The following is a 22,645-nucleotide window of genomic DNA, read 5'->3' on the forward strand; positions in this document are numbered from 1 at the left end:
CTGCACCACCATGCCCACTAAACCATGTCCCAAAGTGCCACGTCTACCCATTTTTTGAGCACTTCCAGGGATGGTGACTCCACCACCTCTCTGGGCAGCCTGTTCCAATGCTTGACTACTCTTTCCGTGAAGAAATTTTTCCTAATACCCGATCTAAAGTTCCCCGGACGCAGCTTGAGCCCATTTCCTCCCATCCTATCACTAGCTACTTGGGAGAAGAGACCAACACCCACCTCACTACACCCTCCTTTCAGGGAGTTGTAGAGAGCCATAAGGTCTCCCTTCAGCCTCCTCTTCTCCAGACTAAACAACCCCAGTTCCCTCAGCCGCTCCTCATAAGGCCTGTGCTCCAGACCCTTCACCAGCTTCGCTGCCCTTCTCTGGACATGCTCCAGCACCTCAATGTCTTTCTTGTACTGAGGGGCCCAAAATGGGATGCAGTACTGCTCTTTAGCATTAGAAGGATTAAATGCTTTTTAAAATACAGACAACTATATGAAATATGTTACAGAACTTAATATGATACCTTTTGTTTCTTCTGTTTAATTAGTGGTTCAAATCCAGTCCAGTTCATGGAAAAAATGGAAGAATGCACAATAACACTGAAGCCTGATGCTGCTTACAACTTAATTCATACAGTTCTTTTTGGATGTCTGGCATTAAGCACAATGAGGTATATTTTTTTAAATTCTACTAGAGGCTTTTTTAGACGATTGAGTATATTGTTATAAGAGTCTAAAATATGCTGACCACAAACTGATAGGATCATGAACCTTTTTTCTCTCCCTGGTCTGTTTCTGCTTATAGACTGAGGCATTTCCCAAAATTGTGCCAAAAGGAATGTTTGGAAGTTTGGGAGTAGAGATGTTCTCAAGAGCACATAGCAAAGTGCAAAGTCAATCTTTTACTCAGTTATTTCAGAGTCCTGAAAGTCCAAGAAAAGTGTGTTCAGAATTTCTCTAACTGCTCTCATCAACACAGCTTAGCAGAGCTCCAGATGATTAGCAAAAACTTGTCTCTGTTCTTCCAGAATGAAGTACCTCTGGACATCGCACATGTGTGTATTTGCATCTTTTGGCCTGTGCAGTACAGAAGTATGGAAAGTTATCCTGAAGTGTATTCATCTCTACACATCACAGAGGGTTAGCACTATACTTACAGCATTTCCTGAAATTTGTTTTTGCTCCATATCTAAACCAAATCAAGACTCAGAATTATAAGACATCTGGAATGAATATTGTTTGTAGTCCATATAATCTGGGTATCTCTCAAGCACATTTGTATAAATTTAGTAAGTAAAATGCATTTTCTAGTGGTTTGTATATTAAACAATTCCATTTCAATACACTAGATGGCAATATAGGTGCGGCTATGAAAAATAACCACAATTTTACTGAAAAAGTCTTAGTCACCATATTAAGAAATCATCAGCTGTCTGAGAAGACCTTTACAGGCTATTATACTGAATGATACAGTGTTTTCCACTTTGTAGAAGACAGATTTAAGTATATAGATATAAATCCATCATTTGTGATGGGTCTGTAATAAGGGTTTTACTTGAAAACAAAATCAGAATATGGTCTTAAAATTCAAACCCTGTAAATTCCACCACATAATAAATATGTCAGGTATCAATACATTAAAAATTAAGTCTGTCCAAATAAACGTATCATCAGAATAACTGATTTTTTTTTTTGTGATTTCTCTTAGATGCATGCGATTAAGTATTCTATACCAATAATTGCATTACTATACATTTCACATAAGGTAAGAAATTTTTTTCTTAATGTTTTGGCATTTCTAGTTGCATGGAATTTTCTTTTTCTCATAAAGGGATGTTGTTTTATAAATAATTATCTACAAGATTTGTAGCTGAATTTTAAAAATTGGGGTAGACTACCTGAGGTGCAAGTACCTTTATGCAGATGAAATTGTATGTAGAGGATTGGTTGGGCTCATTTGATCCAAAGTAGCTGTTCATAGATAGGAACTTTTGTCTGATTATATGTGTAAGTTACCAGGTGTTAGTGAAATGCATAATTTTATGGAAATGTAAGTTGTCTGGTTTGGGGGTTTTTTTGGTGGGTTTTTCTTGCAGATAAGATGCAGATTGTTAAATTGTGTAGTGATTCATTGTAGGAGCAGAAATAATCAACGTTCTGTACTGCTGTGCCTCATCTCATATGTTTTAAAGTACAGAATTGTTAAACTAGTCTAGTACTTATGTTATCTTTAGTCTGTCCCAGAAACAACTTATTATTACAGTCAAATGTTTAAATGTAAATAAATAAGACATGTTTAAAATAATATGTACAAGATTATTAGTCTGTCAGACTGTCATAGCAGGGAGATTTAGAATATTAATGGACATACCATTCTTTTAATCTGTATTTACACAGACAAAAAAATTCAGATGCTGTTTTGATGGAGAGGTTATTTCTGCAATACCTAGTGTGAGATGAGAGTATTTCTGTTAAATAATTACCTTGAGAGGAACTCAAGGTGAATTTCGTTATTAAAGTTAAAAAGGCAGTAGTAAAGAGTAACAGTTAAGAAAGGTGCTAATGGAGTTCACTCTGGAAGCCTGTTCCCCCCCTTTAAAACAGTAAAACAAAAAGTCAAAAAAAATGTAACTTTTTAGTAAAGTTACACTGATGTTTTCCACTTTTCATATTATTCTGCTAGAGGACTTTTTAGGATTTTTTTTTTCCATTGGTATGCTGGTTAAGGAAGTCATTTACCATTTTCATCATCTCTGAAAATGATAGAAACAATGCCATTTCGTTTGACGTGGGTGATGCCAAGAGCTTGACATTCTAATAGACAGTCTAATGTGACACATCAACTAGGCATAATTTTCCTCCCACATCATGAGCAGATGTGAAGTTCCTAAATCCTGTCAGATTCAATTCTGAAGTCACCAGAAGTCACTGATTTTCATAGGCTTTAGATCAGTCATTAGTTGTGCTCAGTCTGCCTGAAAAACCTCATTTTTGTGTTTCTTCTAAATACAGGAAATAATTTTTACTGACATTAAAAATACCGTTTTTCAAAATGCTCATTGGGAATAAAGAGATACATCACCTCCCAGTGTTTTTTTGTCTTAAGTCTTGCAGTTCAGCTACCAGAGGAATAGATATCTTTGTCGGTGTCTCTTCTGGAAAGCTGTAAGAGTTAGTGAGCCTTCAGGAAAGAAGCCTACTTGACAGGGAGATAATACTTGTCACCAGATTCCCTGGCAATGGTCAAAATAAAAATTCCTTCAGAAAGAGATCTAGAAAGTATCCGTTGCTTCTGTGAGAATGTGTTTATGTATTCTCTCTCTAAAACCTTTAGAAACAAACTGACAGTGCAAGTAGATTTTGATAACAGAGACTGACTTACCTTTCTCTTTTCCAGATAAGAATTTATCTGTTCACGCACTGTGCCTGCTCAGATAGCATGAGCAGCTTGTGTATTCACCACAAAGTTAACTGGTCATCATGGCTAGTTTTCTTGAACCAGTAGCAGGGCAATTTTGTATTTCATTACCTGTTATGGTTATGTTTGCAGAAGAACTATTCTTTAGCACCATTCCTCAAAATAGGAGTTTTATGGGATTATTAACCTAATCCTGAATAAGCTAATGAAAGCCTCTTTTGAGGCATGTGGTTACTATAGTCCCAAATACCTCACTCGAACAATAATTTATTGAGATACAAATGCAGCTACAATGCTAGCTATCTTTCAGATTTCAGGTACAGTATGTTTTGAGACCTATAAGACATCTCTATTTCTATTTACACAAGTTCTCTAGTGCAAACATCTTTCACATGAAGTGAAAGTGCTGAATTATTTCCATGCATGCTTTAGCTGTGCTGCAGATAACACAGCACGTATGTAATGTGGTACTAAATATTATTTATGTTTCACTTCATACTCTTTATATGTAGATATCAGCTGTATCTGTGTCCGTTGCATTTAACTGCTCAACAGAATAATACCCATCAATTTGTGTTTGTATGTCAGTCATTCCTAAAGAAATTGTTGGTACTTAAAACTAGTTCATGAGCTTCAGCAAGTCTGTAGTTCCTCATTTTGCCAAATAATCTTTCTTTGCTAGTAAACTATCCATTCATATAATTTCTCAAACTGCATTTTTATCTTCATCATGGCCAAGTTCTTTTGCTCCAAACATACACATTTATTGCAGCGCATAGCACAACATATGCCAATGATACGAGCAGTCTTCAGCTATACTGAAGAGCTCCCTGTAGGTACTGTATGTATTTATCCTTTAAACCTAAAGTTTATAAGCTTGACAGTCTGTAGAAGAAATGACAAAAGTAAATGTCATGTTTATTTCTATTCATACTATCTAATCCTGTTGCTCTAAGGAGATTCTTAATCTTCGTTCTTAGGCCAACAGTAACTATAAATAACGTAGTAGTACTTGCTTTTCACTTACACTCAGAAGCCAAAGAATTAATGCTTATACTTTTTGAATTCAAAGTAAGTGTCCTTGTATTTGAGAAGTACTGAACTCCCATAATCATCAGTGGACTGTTCAGGACTTCCAAGTTTGTGGCTAGCACAACTGTCTAACTCTGGACTTTCTAGCTAGAATGAAAAAGATAGGTTGGTTGTGAGGAGAAGCTGCAAGCTTTTAAAAATCTCTGGGTTCTTATCACAGCTGTAGAGATGAAAATTGTCAAGTGTATATCCTCAATATATATATTTGGAGATAGTAACTATTAATAAATTGAAGTACGCTGAAAACCCAAAGCACACCAGACATTCAGTAAGAAACTTAAGCATTGTTGCACTGGATGAAATCCATGATCGTGAGCCAGAGGGAGAACAAAGGGATAACAAATGCTAAAGAGAAACCTGAAAACTTTCTACACTATAAAGAGTTGGGATAATGTTTTCACTCACAAAAGATTTAATTTTACTCCTGAAAGTTAAAAATTGTCTTACATCCACCAAGGAGCTAGGGTGGGGGAACAAACAACAACTTTAGTACCTAAATATTCCATTCAATTTCTTTCTATGGTCGTGTCATCAAGTTCAGAGTTTATTATTTCATTTATTTTTGTAGATTCTAGGTCTTAGTGATATTTTTCAATGAGTAATTACATACCTTAGGAAAAATATTCCCCATTATCAATTTAGAGTATGCCACCTTTCTATTTTCTTGGCTTTCTTTTTGGTTTTGATGCAAGTCAGCAATAACATGTCATATTACCTCTTCCTATGCGTGTGTTTTTTAAGCCTTTCAGAAATTACAAGTCCTTAAGATTTTTCCAGTCCAGAAGAAAATCCCTGTGCTGCTAATTTAAGCCACTTGACAACAGGCTTCTTTTCCTGAAGACTTTGACCCCAGAGATCAGCATGTTATAAGTTGGAAACCTTTTTTACATACCACCCATTATTCTGAACAGTTTGTTACGTCCCCCTTTACTTACCTAAAGAATCTGATATACTCCGTCTATTCTTTTTATCCATTCCTTGTGTCACGGTAAACTTTTTCTCAACCTGATATACTTGATTTACAAGACAAAGTTGTTATATCAGTGTTATTGGTCCATATTTTCATATGCTTTACTTTTTATTTACTTTGTCATTGTTATTCTATTGTATTTGGAACTCCTGAAGTTTCTCAGTTTTCTCTTGACTTGACTAATTAAATGTAGTGTTACCTGAAAATTTTGCTACCTCAGAATTCTCTTTTTAAATTCAGTAATAGCAAGCCCCACTACTGAAATTTTCCCCTGTGAAAACTGCTTGCACTCACTCAAAAGTTGCGGTAGTATGACATTGTGACTTGAAAAACCTATGTAGATTAGTTAATGCCATATAATAGTACCAGTATTCAGTAGATAGCACAGTGTCATTAGGTTCTCAGTAGATTGCAGGGCAGGTTTGCAGCATGATCTAGAGGCAAAGCAGAGCCCATTTCCTTCTGTCTCCAGCCTGAAGGACTCCAAGCTGTCAAAATGTTTAGCTATCCAGGGTAGTTTAGCAATGAAGAGAGGAAATTTTGATTCATTATGAGACTCTACAGTCTCATTTCACAACTGCTTAATTTATTTACTAATCTCTCTCGAGATCTTCTGAAGAGCAGAAATATGTCTATTGTAATACTGCTGTACTTTTCAAAACTCTAAGGTTGTGATACTGCCATAACTATCTTTTAGATGTTTCTCAATCTACCAGTCAGTATTACTTTAACAAATGTATCAAGTAAACAGTTAAACTAATAAGTATCCTAATTGGCCCAATTATATCTCCTGCTCCCCAGTCCTCCTACATAATTATAGTTTTAGTGAAAGAATGCATATTTTTGCTGAGTAGCTCAGCAGCATCACATTCAAATTCCTTCTGAACTCTTGGATGAATATTATCTAAATTGGATGATTTATGGCTTTTTAGTTTGTCAGGCAGGTTTTCTTGCACTTTTTCCTGTGACATTTCACTTTGCAAGCCAGCAATCCTTATTATCTAAAGAAAGCAGGTTTGGAATAGGTTTCACCACAACACCCTCTGTAGTAAAGAATGATGCAAAGCAATCAGTTAGTCATTAGCATTGTCATTATCTTTCTTAATTGCTCCCTTTTGCTCTTGAGTATTCACTAGCTCAAACAAGAAACCCTTAAATAAATCTTTGCTCTGTTAGCTTTTTTGGGGGGAGGGTTAAGCTTTTCAGAATCAATTTCAATCCTTATTTCTCTCCTCCAAATTTGATTTATGTATTCTTTGTCTTCAGTAAATTTTGAAACGTTTTTTCCCCTGATAGTCTATTGGATGTTGCTGTTCACTCACACTTTTCTTTTTTCCTTCAGTGGTTCTCTTTGAATTCAGACTTCTGAAATGCTATTAATGGCATCCACAGCCCATCTAATGATTTTAACTTCTGATACAGATTTCAAACCTTTTTTTTATTTAGTTGTAAGTTGCCTTTCCAAACTTAATGTTAATTCATGTGGCCTTTCTTTCTTGTGTAACCATAGACATTATTTAATAGCTTGGCTGTTATGTATTGAACTATTACATGACGCCTCTTTATCTTGTTCCTTTTCTTATAGCTTGGTCTGTCAAGAAATAACTTAAAATACTAACATTCATCCTGTAGTCTCGGGAACTGAAATGGTTCGCTTGTAAAATAGATACAATGCACAACAGTCACATTTGGTGGCAACTTTTAGTTTCCCATCAATTTTAAGATACAAACTGATCTTTAACTGATAGAGTTCTGGAAATCTCCAGTGAGATGTACATCTGAGGAAAGCTGTTCTCAGGCTCACCACAACGGGTAATTCTGTTCCTTTTGGTCATCTGGCAGGAGCTGCAGATCTCCAACTCTGAAACTGTGTATTCATACTGCAATGACAGCCACCTATCCTTCATAAGAAGGGTAGATATGCTTATGTCTTCCAACTTATCGGTGAGCTGGACAAGATCAGTTACCAGCTAAGAGGAAACAATATGTTTCAACATCCAGAACTTGGTTTGTTCATTCTGTCTTCAGTTTGGTTTATTTTGTTTTCGTTATAGTTCTGGCCAGGAATAATGGATGAACTGTCAGAGCTGAGAGAATTCTATGACCCAGACACTGTGGAGCTGATGAACTGGATTAAGTAAGAGGATTTTTACTCTATTTAAGTTAAATGCTATTTGTGTAGATCTAATGTTCTTAGTTATAGTGTTCTTATTTGTCACAGCTCATCAGTGAACTCTGGTGACCCATGGAGATACTTAAGGATGAATGGGCTATCAAGAGGTTAGCATATTAACAGCTGTGGAGAGCAGCTATATGCAAAGTCCCCCAGACTGCTCTGCTCTGGTTCAGTGTCATGCTGCTGTATTGCATGTGCATCAGGGAACCAGCTGAGTCCATCTGCTCCCATAAGCGCACATAGTTTTCCTAGTCGAAAGAGGTCAGTTTGGAGGTGTCACGCTTCTTCCATCATATTATAGCTACCTCTTTACCTCAAAGATCTTTGCAGTGAAATAATTTTATTTTTATTTCCCCCCCCAACCTGGTGTCCTCCTCTTTTCAACTTTATAGTTTTAAGAAACTTGGACATACAGTTGTAGGGCTGGAAAATCTGTACTCTACAGTCTATTTCTTGAACTTTAAAATAATCTGAATTGTTTATCCTTATAGAATTAATCCCAATATGTGTTCTAAGCTGTAAACAAAATACTTGTAATTGAACTTGAACTTGCCACGGGTAAGCATAGGTGCAAAGTCTCTTTCAGGAGTACGAGTTAATCATTTCAACCCCACCTCATCACTTCTGCTTTCTCACAGAGCATAGGAAGGTATTTTTTAGGTGGAAACAGTTTGGAATACTGCATGTAGAAGATCCTGAGAAAAAGGGCCAGGCAGGATGTTCTCTGGAGGACTGTGAATTTAAGGGATATGTTCTCTATTAACGTACAGTAACCACTAAAAACTTTCAGGTTAGGTTCTGAACAGAGATATTCCTGGGATTTGTATTTATTTGGAACTCTGACAAAGATTAAAAAAAAAAATAGTTTCATGTTCTGGAGCAAAACATTCTGAAAGTAAATCTGAAGTTACTACATTTAGCATTGAACTATTTGAAGTATTTCCTTGGAACCCTGTACTGTGTTTTCATATGCAATGGACTTCAGTGAAACCATTCACCCAGCCTGTTCTACCCATAGCAATGTATTTACACTCCATAATGTTGTATTTCTTTAATCCATAAACTAGAAGGAGTAATTTAGAAATAAAATATATTACAAGCCTTCACTGACTTATTTTGAAAGCAGGCCATGTTTTCTTCCATCATTTAGAATCTTTGCAGCCATATTGACACATTTTTGTGACTAATGTTTACCAGCCAGTTCCATTTAGCACTACTGTTTTATTAAAAGATGGTAAATGTCTGATAGTTCAGGTCTCCTGTGTACAATATATGGAGTTATAGATAGATTTATACATAAAATATGCATGTGGAATTATTCCCAGCCATGAACTGGATTTGACTGGATCCGATGAGAATAATTTTTCATATGTTCTTAGTGCTGAGAATGCTAAACTGGTGCTTTTCCTCTTTTCATTTTAAGTCATGACAGACAATTACAGAGGGAAATTTTCTACTTAGAATTTATTGTGTTTAGAAGTATTATTCATGTAAAGAAGAGTTAATTATCTATGCATAAATACAAGTCAACGAAATTTATGGTAAGTTTCTTGAAGTGGGACAGATTTTCTTAAGTTTTGATGTGTAAGAAAAATATTTTACTATACTAACGCTTGATAGTTCTGCTGTAGTTAATGATCTGTCAAGGTTGGTGTCAGGAACTAATCATTCATTATTAAAACTCAGTATGAGAAGCTCTGATTTGTCATGTATAGCAGTGAATTAGGAATAACTCATCTGTCTTGCAATCTCTCCACAACAAGAAAACCCTTCTTTCTGCTTAGATCTAAATGCATATTAACTTGTCCAAATATACAGTCTGAATAATAGTCAACTATTAGTCTGTCCACTGTGAAGTGTCTGCAGATGTATTTTTTCCTCTTCCCCTTACTGAAATTACCATAGCGTTTTCAGGAAGATATACTGGTTTATATCTTTACAACAAAGTTACTGCATAGTATTGGACTGCATCTATTGCAGAGCACGATTTTTTACATAATGATCTTGCATATCCCAGTCTCTTGCTTTTTCCTACCCACCACCTCATTTCCTTAGCTTTTATTTTAAAAAAAAAAAAAAAAGGCAAGACGGTCCTGCCAGTGACCCAGGGATAGTTCACAGCTGTGTTCCCAGATGGGAGGTATATTAAAATTCTTAGTTTTGGTCTTTCTCCCTAAGACAACAGGAACAACATGCTCATTTGTGAGATGGGGAAGAATATCAGTAGAATGAGCAAATCAATAGCGTGAACTTCCCTACTCTGTTTACTTCTGGTAAGTGTTTAAGAAGCAATGTCTTCTGCCTTTAAAGGGGAAACCTGTCTAGAATTGTGGAATATTTCATAAGCAGTTACCAAAAATCATAGAAAAGCTTCTTAGAAATCTCAGACAACAGCCAAAACAGTGGAAAAGTTAACTGAGACTGAGATTTGGCAGAGCATACGTCAACTGTATTTGAATCAGGTGTGGGGGACAAGCAGGCAAATTTTTGTACTAGTGGAAACCCCACAAATTTCCAAAAAGCTCCTAAGGTTAGAAAAATTGAATACCTGTGTTGCAATGGTGGTTCTTTCATTTAGTAATTTATATTAATGGCGATATTTTAATTTCAAGCCATCTGTAAATTTTATCTCTTCATTCTTACTTATGTGCCTGATTTTCAAGGGTAATCACACTGAAATCAACACATATTCCAGACTTTAAAGGCAACATTACACTTTTTTTTTTTTTTTAATTATTGTTCTTAAATTCTTGGGCTTATCCTTTGTCATTGACTGATTTGTCAGTAAAATTCAGGCATGAACTTGATAGTGCCTGAGAACTAGGTTTATACCAACTGTGTAGGCGCAATCCTTTCCATGAACAAAATATGCATGCGTAAAATTGAGGCTGGGACTAACAAAAATGCATCTTGTTGCTCTTTCTTTGTGGCTGTCATTTTCCATTTTTGCAATTTTCAGTCTTTCCAAACCAGAGGGAAAAAAAAGAACCATGACAGTTTGACTGAATGTGCTTTACTGCCTATCATTTGCAGCTAAACCTGTAGTATTTTAATGTAGCATTCTGCAAATAAAAAGACTTTCTTTTAAAGAAAAAAAAAAATCTAACGTGGCATGCTTGAGACCCCTTTTCAGAATCTTCTTTTCTCAAGCCCCTTTGCTTTATAGATTCATATCGCACCCAGGTGCTAGTAAAGGAATAATCTGAGGTTTGTCAGATTTTATGGGTTTGAAAGCCAACTAAACTACAGAGTTCCACTCTGGAGGACTTTTAATAGAAATAGCCATTTTATTTCTAATGATGTAACCTATACTTGCAACGTTGGCCATTTCTGCAGGGCTTCCTTAAAACCAACTCACAATAATTCTTTAGCAGCTTAATAAGAGAAGGAATTACTACCACTTCTAGAGTCTGTGCAAGTTAGGCATAGGCCTGTAGTTCCTGTAAAACCCTTTCATTTTTAATGAGTTGTTCTTTAGTGTTTACATAATTCTCTAAATTCTTAAGTGTAGGTGAAGAAAAGCTTCATACAATATATTATAGTGCTTAGTTTACCCATTAGTTCAGCTGTAATTAACTTGTTGAAAGCTTAGAGCTTCGAAAATAAATGAGATTATTTGTTCAAAATGCCATCAGGTCTGCTTGGAATGACATTTAAATTATATAATGTAAATCAGTTTGACCTGTAAGTCCTTGTCATTATTTAGTGACATTTCATACAGAATAAATTGTTTGCAGGTTGGGCAGAGTGGTATGGAGCTTGGCAGAAAGCTATGAAAACAAATTATCCTTTCATTTTATACATCATTTGTTCAGACATTTGTAAAAATGGCTTCGTTTTTTTTATAATAGAGAAGTGTCATTCAGTGGTTTGAAGTACATTAGCTGCCTTGGATACAGACCACAGCAGTTAGTGTCTGACTCAGGTAGGAGTATTAGAGAGAGACGCTTGCATGAAATGTAGAAATCATCCTGTACCTGAAAAATATTAGTTAATTGTCATATCTCCCTCTAGTGGCTGTTTGAGAAGATAAGCGCTCAGTAACAGCCACCAGCTGAAGTTTAGATGCAGTTAAGGAGGGCCGACACTGCATGAAGCTCAGCATCACCCCCCAGCTTCCAAGTGTCTGTCCACAGCAGTGAAATGCAGCGCCAGGTTTGTGTTCTTGGCATTGCCAGTAAAGCATGGGAAAAGAGTGCCTCCCATGGCTCTGGTAGTAGCACGTGTTGGTCTGGGAACCGTCTGAGCTGGCCCCACTAAAATACAGACAGTGGTATGTCTTCAGGCGTACAATTTTCTAGGACATCAAACATGTAAATCTGAGTCTCAGGGAAACATCTGCCTTCACCTGGAATACCTGATTTTGAACTCCATCCAGGACCAAGGCATGTAAGCCAGTTTTTTGAAAAGCAAGCGAGGGTCACTGGGCCACTTTTAAAGTATAGGAAGAGGAGGAAGTGCTGGCAAAACTCTCAACACCTGGTAAATAAAGATTGCACTCAGCTATATTTCACCCCTTCTGGGCAAGAGTGAATGCTTTTAGGAAGGGGAGGAATTGAACCCTGCATCTTCTACATTTTTGACAAGCGTTTTTACCAGTAAGTTATGGAAGAAGGGCACTATCACCATTTCCTCTAGCTTTCTCTTGTAAGAAAAGAGGCTGCGCGCTGCTTTTGGGGAAATTTGTTGTTGTGTTGTTGTTTTCTTGTGGTTTTGCCTTTGGTGCTTGCAAGTTTGCATTATGTTGGGCTCTTTAGGAATCAGGTGCAGGATTGCCTTGATAAGGCCAAGTCAGGAGCTAAGTACTGCAGAGCGTTATAAAATTTGAACTAACCTTGAGCAAACACAGAAAGAGACTTTTCACATTAGAAGTTTCCTGGCCCAGGCATAAACACAGAAACATGTTGAAGGTGCTTTGAGAATTAGCATTTTCATTTAAGGTGTCTAAGCTCTACCAAGTCCCCTGTGAATCTGGGCCACGTTCGTTTCAGCTCAGTCTAAAGAATTGTGCTTTCCTGCAGATTCAGGGATGAGTCCTAGCTGACAGCCTGTCAGGGCCATTACATTTGCATAATATTAAATTCTAAGATGAATTCATTTCTTTTAGTGAAACATTTACTTCATGACACTTGTGGCTTTGAATATTTTAGGTCAAAAAGAAATTTTAAGAGAGATTAAATATTTTCAGACTTTAAAATGAAACTGGTTTTATAAACTGCTGAAAAACTAGTCTATCAGTAAAGTTAAACTGTCCTATTAAAAATACTATATCTGTCCTTTCTAGATGAGATTAATATACCAGTGCAAGAATTTTTAGGAAGGGTTTGTAATTATTAATTCATCTGCTAAGCATAATCTCTTGAAAGGCGATAGTAAAATTTAATACTTGTCTCTTAACATTTTCAAGCCAATCATGGAGCTTAAAGAAGACTGAATTCATAGCTGCAGTTTCAAAAGGCTCCCTAAAGTGCGCCCCAAAGTGTCACAGTTATTTGACTACTATAGGTGCCATATGTGCATGTATGTGTATGTATGTATGTGCTGTTGTGTCTTCACATATATTTTAGATTGTAAACTTGGGGGGGGGTAGGTGAGCAAAGAATAATTTTTTCATTATGGGTATTTAAACAATCCTGAGATACCAAGACTGTTATTTAGATAAGAATTCTAGACATTGGCTTTGAATTTCAGGTAAGATCCCAGTACCAGTAATTGACAGCATTTCTATCAGGCATTGTCTGCGTTCCCCCTGCCCCCACCCCACTTTTTGCAACTGGGGTGACCTTTTTCACAATTTCTCTCCCATAGTTGTCATAACAGGAGGATTAATGTCTCGCATAACAGAGTTTTCACTCCAAGTGAATGGTGAATACCAGGACAGTAACAAGAAGTTTTAGCATTCAGATTAAATAATCCATTTTATATAGAATACCTTATATATCAGACACAAATCTAAGTCACAGTAAGTTTCTTGAAATATTAAAAGAATTAGGATATAGAAATTTACAAATATTCAGAGGCTGTATGAGCCCAAGAAATATATGAAATATGGATGGAGTAGTTTGAAATTTGCAGGATCATGTTTTCCCTAAATTTCCTCATAGTGCATAGTAAATTTTTTATTTGCAGTTAGAGAGTATTACCGTAATTTATCTGCTTCATATTTGAAGAAAAACACAGTTGCTTTGAACAGTTTGCTCCCTGAATAGAGGAGAGGCAGAAAAATATTTTTTCGGTCTTTTTTTTCCTTCTGATCTGTAACAAGCAATGCAAAAATGCCCCCACAGAGACTTCCTCAGACTTATCAACATTTGTTTAGGTCAAACACTCCAAACACAGCAGTGTTTGCTGGGAGCATGCAGCTATTAGCAGGAGTCAAACTGTGCACTGGACGGACCTTAACTAATCATCCCCATTATGAGGATAAGAATCTGAGAGAGAGAACAAAACAGGTAAGAGTATTCTGATTGTTTAAGCTAATTCTTACCCATATCAGTGGCTCCATTCCAGAAAACACATGCAATCTCTAATGGCACATTGCAGATGACATCACGCGCTTTACTCATTGAACTAGCTTATTTTCAGATACAGTTCCAGAATTTAACTTCTGTGAAACTCATAGTACTTTGTGCATCTGCTAACTCACTTCTGGCAGCCGGTGTATGTCTGAATAACTAGGTACTAGTCTGAATAGCTAGGTACTCAAGCTAGTTCTGAGTGAACTGGTTTGGGTACCGTTGGCATTAATAGATCCTGCTGCCCAGCTGGGCTTGTTAAACCCACATGGAGCATTTCCCAATTTGCCTGATACTCCCTTCAGGTCCCAGACTGGCACATAACATTTTATAATAGAAACCACCTTGAGAAACTACACAAAGCTGGGGAGATTGTTTTAAACTACCCTTTCCTATAATTTAGACATTCTGAAGGTTTACAGGCATCTACCAAGGCCTTTCAGCAGACAGCAGCACCATCCAGCATTTTTGTAGCCAGCAGCAGTACTATTGTGCATCATAGTAGCCATAACATAGAAACTCTAAATGGCTACTGAATAAAGCTTTTTTTTTTTTTTTTTAAATATTTAGTTCAAATCACATGGGTTATCGATCTCAGTTCTTCCTCTGGTTCAAGATAAAGGAATCATGAGAGAGCAAACAAAGAAATGGTGGTAATGTAATATATCTTAACAGCTTAGTTTTCTTCTTCTGTAGATTTATCAGATCTATGCCAAGAGATCTCCTGAAGATGTTTACAGGATACTGCGATCCTTTGGCACAGACTACGTGATCCTAGAGGACAGCATTTGTTATGAAAGAAGACACAGTAGAGGCTGTCGGTTACGTGACTTACTTGATGTAGCTAATGGCCATGTAAGTATTATATACAAGATTTATAAAGAAAATACATTTTGCTTAACTTCTTTTTGAAATACTGTTATGATTTGAAGTAGCTTGGGTTATTTCCACTTCATCATGAGTGTGGGAAGTAAAATCTAATGGAGCCTTTAGACATTCTCAAAATCTCCAGATTGAACACTGCTTGCTTTTAATGGTATTTGATAATGGAAAAAGGAGGAACTCAGCCTGGGCAAAATAAGTAGTCACTTCCTGGTGAGCTTCAGGTTAGCAGTACACAAATAGTGTTCCCTTTCAGAGTGTAAATCATGTCATAGCTTTGATTCCCTCAGGACCAGTGGACAGTTGTATGACTCCACTGTGTCAGGGGAGTTTTCAAGCATTTCTGGGGCTAACATGGAACCACAGCAGACCACATAACCCAGAGCAGATATGTACCTCTGACAAATCAGCTTTATCCGTAATGGAGACAACGATACGATAAATCTTACTGTTTTAGCCTCCTGCTTGTTTCATACAGCCACTGTTACAAATCTGGCCAGCCTGACCCTCCGAATGTATTGTCGAGGTTGTTTTTAGTTTCTTGTTACTGCCTGTAACTGTAAATTGGCTAAAGATAATTTCACAAATCTGTTCGATTTTATTACAGATCATGGATGGTTTGGGAGAGAATGAACCTGATTTGAAACCTTCGCTGTATCCTCGCTTCTGTGAGGAAATTAAAAAAAACCTGCCTTCTTATACCATACACTTCACTAGAGTGTTTCAAAACAAAACATTCCATGTTTACAAACTTGCTAAGCATAAATAACATTTCCAACCATGGCTTCAAGTTCAGTATTTTAATGCTAGGACCCACATTAGAAAATGCAGACGTTTACAAACATGTTACATTTGTAAGACATTTTACATCGATGGTTTCTTGTTTAATTACTGTGATTCTTAATTTTTTAGACAGTTTAGTTTTGATAATGTTCTTGAAGTTGCCAAAATTTCCATAGATTCATAAATAAATGCTAGCAGGGACCATTTTGATTATAAAGTCTGACCTTCTGAATACCTAGGATATAATTGCTTTCCAGTTTTAACTGATTGAAAGACACAAAATGAGCAGCCTGCATGACCTCTGCAGAATAGCTAGCCTACGAAGTCCTGTGCAGCAGGTTGGATTTTTACTACAAAATGATAGAAATTCAATGAAAGCAGGCCACACTACTCCTATACTGAGTATGCATTATCTTTGTGAATCCTTAAAACAGTCACAAAAATTGGGTTTCGTCTTACAATCTTATCCTCTTTGACAGATCCCTGTGCTCTTTCAGTGCCTCTTTTTTGAATTCTTTGGGAATGTATGCGGATATGAGTTTCCAAGCTTGTGAATGTGAGTGCAGAATCAGCAAACAAGTTTGAAGAGTAAAACTTTAATCATTGTCCAGCGTTTTTAGTGATACAGAAACGTACTGTTCTATAACATTAAGCATTTAATGATGGAGTGTTATGTATTTCTAATGAGAATAAAGGTTGGAGCATGCTTGATACATGTTGCATGTTTGTATCCTCGTAAAATGCTCAGAGCAAACAAAAAACCAAATTTCTCAGCTTGGATTCTCACACCACTATTTTCTGTATTTGCTTTCTGAACTACAGGGGATCCTTTTTCTCCCCGTGTGAATTCCAGGAGTAGGATACCAAAATTGAACACTGCCAACCTTACAAAAGAAAAATTCATCTCTAAAATCAGCAGGAAACTTAGGGATTTAAAATATGTTCAGGTATTAGAGCTTTGCTTCACATTATTTCAGACACAAAGCTATATATTTTAGCACAAAATCATTGTGTCCTTGCTCTTTATCCTAAAAAATAGGCTAAAGTTATTTTAAATTGACTTGGAAGATTAAGTGAAGACAGGCCTCAATCCTGAGAATTTTGTGATTTGTTTGTACCCTTTGTCGTTTTACCAGCTAGAACTTTGTGAATTGTATTGCTTTCTAAATGCTATGTAGATAACACATGACTTTTGCTGTGTTTTAGCGCTGCTTTGGTTTTATATTGAAATTAGAGATTAAGTCTGATTGAAAGTCTAACAGTACTCTCCAACTTTAATTAGACATCCACTAGGATCATTTGTTTCTTATGAAAAACGGAATTGTAGTAATCAAGTGCCTCTAGGCCAATGTTGAATTAACATTTGGACGCCTATAAGGGTGTTTGTGGCCTGTGCAAATAACTCAGTTATAATAATTACCACTGCAATTAATTTCTAATGATGGGAAACTTAAAGTGCTACTGATGGCAAACTCCACATTTAATTTAATCAAGATGTGTAATGAGATTAGCTTTCACAACTGAGCTGTGTTCCAATTCCAAGTGATTTAAATGTTTTCCCTTTTCAGTTGTACTAAGGTAAATTACTGAAGAGATGGAGATGTCACATGCTCAAACAATTTTATATTCAGTAAATACTCATTAAACAATGTTCAACATCTTTCTGCACTTCCATGCTAACACAAAAGGAAAGTGTGCTTTAATCAGACTGTATTTAAATCAAACATTGACAGTAGCTAGGTTGTTAAACTGAGCAACTGAAACTCCTGAGTAATTTCTAGCCTGTATCCCTTAATGAGGTTGGAGACCACTGCAGTTTAACATAATACAATAATAAAACATTTTAATCAGTATTAAAACTTTAATTAGGCCCGTAATGATGCATGCCTGTTCTTGCTGAAAGCATGGGTCAGTGAATTCCTCAATGAGTGCCTTACAGTAATTGAAAACAAGCACACGTAAGGTAAAGGATGTCTAGGCTGTATTGTCTTATTTTAAAATGTGGTTGTATCTTTCTTTAAAGGTGCAGTAACTTTCCTCTGATTGAAATGAGAGATTCCAAGATCCAGTGGTACCCTATCATTCTCAGAATTTACTTGTAGGTAACAGCTGAGACTAAGTCGTCCTGACTGTAACAGTAGTTATTTTTAAATAGTCTTTTTTTCAAAAACACAGTCTCTAATGTTGCCAAAGGAGAAATTTAACCTTTTTGTAGGAACTACCAAGTGCAATTTTTGGGGGGTTTGGGGTTTTTTAAAACAAGATAGATCCCAAGCTACTGTAGGTCTTGGGAAAGCAAAGGCTGTCATGATTCAGAACCACCACAGCAACACAGTTTCTTCTTGCAATACAAGCAGCCCCAAAGTAGCACACCAGAAATTTGAAGTATTAGGTAACAAAGTACTTTGGAGATTGCTTAACTCTTGCAGTTGACAGTCTTTAAAGCCTAGGTAGCCTGTGACATTTTCAAACAATTCCAGCGGTTCCTGTATCAGAAAGATTTAATACTAAAGGCAAGGGTGTATTTCAGTGACTACGTAGTACAGTGTTACAGCCTTCAGAAGACCAATCTCCTTAAAATAGGAAAATAGAGAACGCCAAGGAACAAACCCACTTACCAGCTCGGAGGAAAGCAATACACGCATCAACACAGCTCTCGGAGAGAGGGAGCAGCTGCTTCTGTCCCTGATTTAAAGGCTTGCCCGTCAGAGCAGAGCATGCTGGGGACGGCTGGAGCAGCGGTGAGCGGTCCGTGCTGGCTGAGGTCTGGGGCTGTGGGACGGGTGGTAAAAAGGGCTACGTTTCCTGTTCCTAGAGGTCGGGTGTAAGAGTCTGAGCCTTCTAGGAGGTAGGTGGTGTTTTAGTTGTCTGATAATTATTTTCTCTACTTCCCGTGTCTCGCTGTGATCTGTATTCACTGCATTAAAAATGTGCAATTTTTTTTAAAAATAACTTTACCTGTTCCTGAACTGCATCATCCTGGTGCACGTTATTTCCAAGTGGTGGCTGCGGCATCGCTGTTTCATTGTATTAAGTATGATCTGCCCCCAAGAACAACCCTCGTGGCAATGCATTTACTGAAGGCTTACAGGTAACTAGCGACGGGAGTGGCACCATCGTGACTTCTTGCGTACATCATTTGTTGTCTGCAAGGACTTTTAAGCTGCGCATCATCAGTGGAATTGTGGCGTGAATGACTTTTTAGATCACAGAGACAAAATGTTAGCAAGTAGCTGGAATGTTTTTAGGGGAGAAAAGCCTTTGAGATCCATAAGTATATTTTCATTTCTTGTTTCAGTGTTCTGCCAGTGAGATCTAACATAGTTATTTTATAATGTGTTGTTGTAAAGAGATGTAATGACTTGTATACTAAATAAATTGTGTAATTTGAAAAATGACTTTTTTGGTTGTTTTTATGTTGGGATGGATTGAGAAAGGTGCAGTTAGGGAATCAGCTTTGTTTCAGTGCATATGAAAGGAGGAAAGCAAAGTATTTTTCAGCAGGAAGTTTTGACTTTTTTCAAGCTTGTTACACTGCACATTATCACTGACTTTTTGAATCATCTTTGTGTTTTAACAGCTTGCTGGACTTCCTTTCTCTGTTCCAAGTTAAAGGTGTGTCAGCCATGATTTTTACCAGTCATCCCCCAATGCAGTTTAACTTCAGCAAGGTCAGTAGACCGAGGCAGTTATGTTTAAGTAAATATTATTTGCTTTGACCAGTAGGGATCTGCTTGTTTCCACATTGTAGCTGAAGTGTTAGTATTCTTACTCGATGAAAAGAAACATGCATTCTTTGGGAGAGGAAGATTACACGCATCGAGTGCTTTATTTGAATGAGGATGTCCTGCTATAGGTAAGCTTTTAAAAGGCAGGCGCTCTTGCGGCAGGGAGAAGGGGGCTGTGCAGAGCTACGCGTACAACTGTCCAGCACGTCTTTTTCTCATTTGTGGTGCCTGTCACATCTTCCCATGTGTAATACTACTCTTAAAGTGAGGGTTTTGGGAGTTTTGTCACCAATGTTAATTAGGTACAGGCAGGACTTCTGTAAGATTCATTTAATTCATGGACTGTTACCGTAACGTGGTATGCTCGTATAGAGGGGATTCTGCGTTCCACAGAACCAGGTTTCTCAAAACCACCTCGTTCATCAACAGTTACCAATAGGGTGGTGCAAGCTAGTTATCTAAAGCCCCGGGAAATGACCATGGCTTCTATCATTTCTATATTTTAAGAAAAATGCTCAACTGTCTTCTGCTCTCCTAAGCCTGCTCCTCCTACAGCCACGGTTTCCCTTCTGAACCTGCTGGTACTCGCCAGTCAGGCAGACCTGAGGACAATCAGCTGTCGTATGGCTTGGCTACACGATACGTACTTGGAATGTTATTTTCAAAGGGGAGAACCACCAGGATTAATATAGTTGGCAGGCAGACAGATTAAATACTAATATCCACATGATCATTTAAATTTCAGACCTTTACAAATATCTTAGACTAAATAAAATGGTCTTACTACATGTTTAAAGTCTGGAAAGAACATTGAAGATTAATAAAAGTATCAGCTTACTGAAAATCTCACTACCTAGGGACCCAATGATTTTTTTTATTATTATTCATTTTTTTTTCCTTCCCCCCTCACCCATCACAAAGCTTTCTGTGTCAAGCCAGCTGTCCCTGTTCTTGAGCGACGTCAGTGCTATAGTGCGATAAGCTTTTTTTTGTAGAGGTACTGAAATATTTGTATGTGTCTGTGTAAACGTGGAACAAGTGAAGATACAATTTCAGAAATTGCACAGTAATTAAAAGAGCAGCATGCAAATTAAAACATAAATTAAGTGAACTAATTAGTAATCCCTAGAAAGAGGAAAAGTAGGTTTTAATAGGGCATGACAGCTGCAAATGAGTATGTCCTATTACTGAGATTGTATCTACACAAGTTCCTATAGCAGTTTTAAAATGTTTAGTGGCCTTCTGTTTTATACTGTATATTCTGTAAAACGAATGTCTACCTGCAATTACACGAGCAGCTCTGAGGTGGTGGTGGTGATTTTTTTTTTTTTATATTTGTTTACAAATCAGGGCCACAGCTGTAATAAGGGTCACAGTGCACATCCTATGTGGCAGCTGCTTCTCAGCGCCTCAGATCCCAGAATAGGGAATAAGCCTATGGGTAACACAACTTGAGTAATTCTGTCGAATGTCAAGTTGAGGATTTCCTCCTTCCAAGACTAATTGTCTGTCTGTTGCAGAAACCACGACCATGCTACATGCAAAAAGCACTGGGGTATCTGAGAAAAGTACTGGCCCGTGGCCCGAGCCAGCTGCAGCACCCGGGAAAACTCAGGAACGGTAACGTGTCTTTGAGTGCGCGACGAGCACTCGAGTGCGCGCGGCAATTAGAAGCAACTGCTGCTTCCCTCAGCTTTTCAGACAGAACGGCATGCGTGACTCATGGCCGTGGAAGTATCTGATCGAAGCTGAGAGACAAATAATTCAGTAGAATCCAAGCTTTAGTCAACCTTAAATATATGCAAGGAAGAGACATCATATACGGAAGGTTTACTTATTATTTATACGGTGCCTTAGATATGCATGACACTTCACAGGCAAATATAGTCCTTGCCCCAAGGAGCTTACAAGCTAAATTAAATGAAAACCAGCCAAAATGACAGCATGTCCATAGTTATGGAGAGAACACAAGGTATGCAGACAAAATCACTGGTGTTTGGGGAAGGAACAGCTTTTTGTGCACAATATATATTTACTTCATTTTCCATATCCTGTTTGCGACTGCTATGATCATGAAATACAGAAGCTGACGTACCTGACTTGTGAACACTGCAAGCTATTTTAGCCTGTGTTTCCTCACAGGTAAATGCATTGGTAAAATTACAAAATCGTAGACTATGTACCATCTGTGAATCAAAACTATTAGGCATGGGTAAAAATGGCATTGAGCTTTTCCAGCTGAAAATGCCACATTATCTGCAGTGTATAACCATTAGTTGATTGTGTGCTCAAGATTTTCCAAAGTGTGTCACAAATGCATGCAAGAACAAGATACTGTGTGAACATTTCTCGTTTGGGAAATGTGCAAATTAATCTAGCCTGCAGACTGCATTGACCTATTTGTTCATGGTTTTTTTAATATATGTATAAACATAAAAGCCAGACCTCCCAAAACAAGCTACTGATGCACCTGTAAGCAAAGCACTTTTAATGTCTTTTACAAGTTTTATGCTTTGTTTTAATGAAAGAAATTACCTTAGAATGAAAGAAATTACCTTCGAATCTATGTGATATAGTCGTATAATCAGCTGAGACATATATAATTTACAAATTATAATATATAAAGAAACAGCACAAAATAAGATTGTGTCCTTGCTGCCCTTTACTCCATTTATAGATATGAGTGGTCTCAAAAAAAATTAAAAATTAATTTTACGGAGCCTTCTCTCTTCCAAGTATTGTCAAGTTAAAAAAAAAAAAAAAAAATCCAGAGTACTGGCTGGACATTCAACATTCTGAAAAAGGGGCTGATAATTTAGAGCATAATATTCCAGGCTCTGCAACCTCTGTTAGTTTTTCCCCTGTGTTTCTCTGTCCCCAATTGATCACGATTTTCTACTAAAACGTATCTGAGGGAGGCCTGTATTACTCTGTGTTGTTATTATTATGTGCTGTCGTGCATGTTTTTTTTTAAAATTACCATCTTTGAATTATTAGACTTTTGGCAGGGTTTTGTTTATCACAGGATTTTAGTTTTAGAAGTCCCAGCGGTGGGTGAAGTTCTTTTTTGGATATAGGA

The 22,645-nt window shown here is 37.1% G+C and overlaps 1 protein-coding gene across 1 annotated transcript in view; it reads left to right on the forward strand.

Moving 5' to 3' along the window:
• DPY19L3 (dpy-19 like C-mannosyltransferase 3) overlaps positions 1–18,073 on the forward strand; it is a 36,886-nt gene extending 18,813 nt beyond the window's left edge. Inside the window, exons 12-18 of the mRNA XM_009489217.2 lie at positions 551–673; positions 1,031–1,142; positions 1,711–1,767; positions 7,537–7,619; positions 13,978–14,110; positions 14,870–15,028; positions 15,663–18,073. Of these exons, the coding sequence (XP_009487492.1) occupies positions 551–673; positions 1,031–1,142; positions 1,711–1,767; positions 7,537–7,619; positions 13,978–14,110; positions 14,870–15,028; positions 15,663–15,824 (829 nt within the window). The 3' untranslated portion in view covers positions 15,825–18,073. The remainder of the gene's footprint in view (positions 1–550; positions 674–1,030; positions 1,143–1,710; positions 1,768–7,536; positions 7,620–13,977; positions 14,111–14,869; positions 15,029–15,662) is intronic.
• Positions 18,074–22,645: the final 4,572 nt, after the last annotated feature.

The sequence above is a fragment of the Pelecanus crispus genome, chromosome 8 (assembly GCF_030463565.1).
Source record: "Pelecanus crispus isolate bPelCri1 chromosome 8, bPelCri1.pri, whole genome shotgun sequence".
NCBI lineage: Eukaryota > Metazoa > Chordata > Aves > Pelecaniformes > Pelecanidae > Pelecanus > Pelecanus crispus.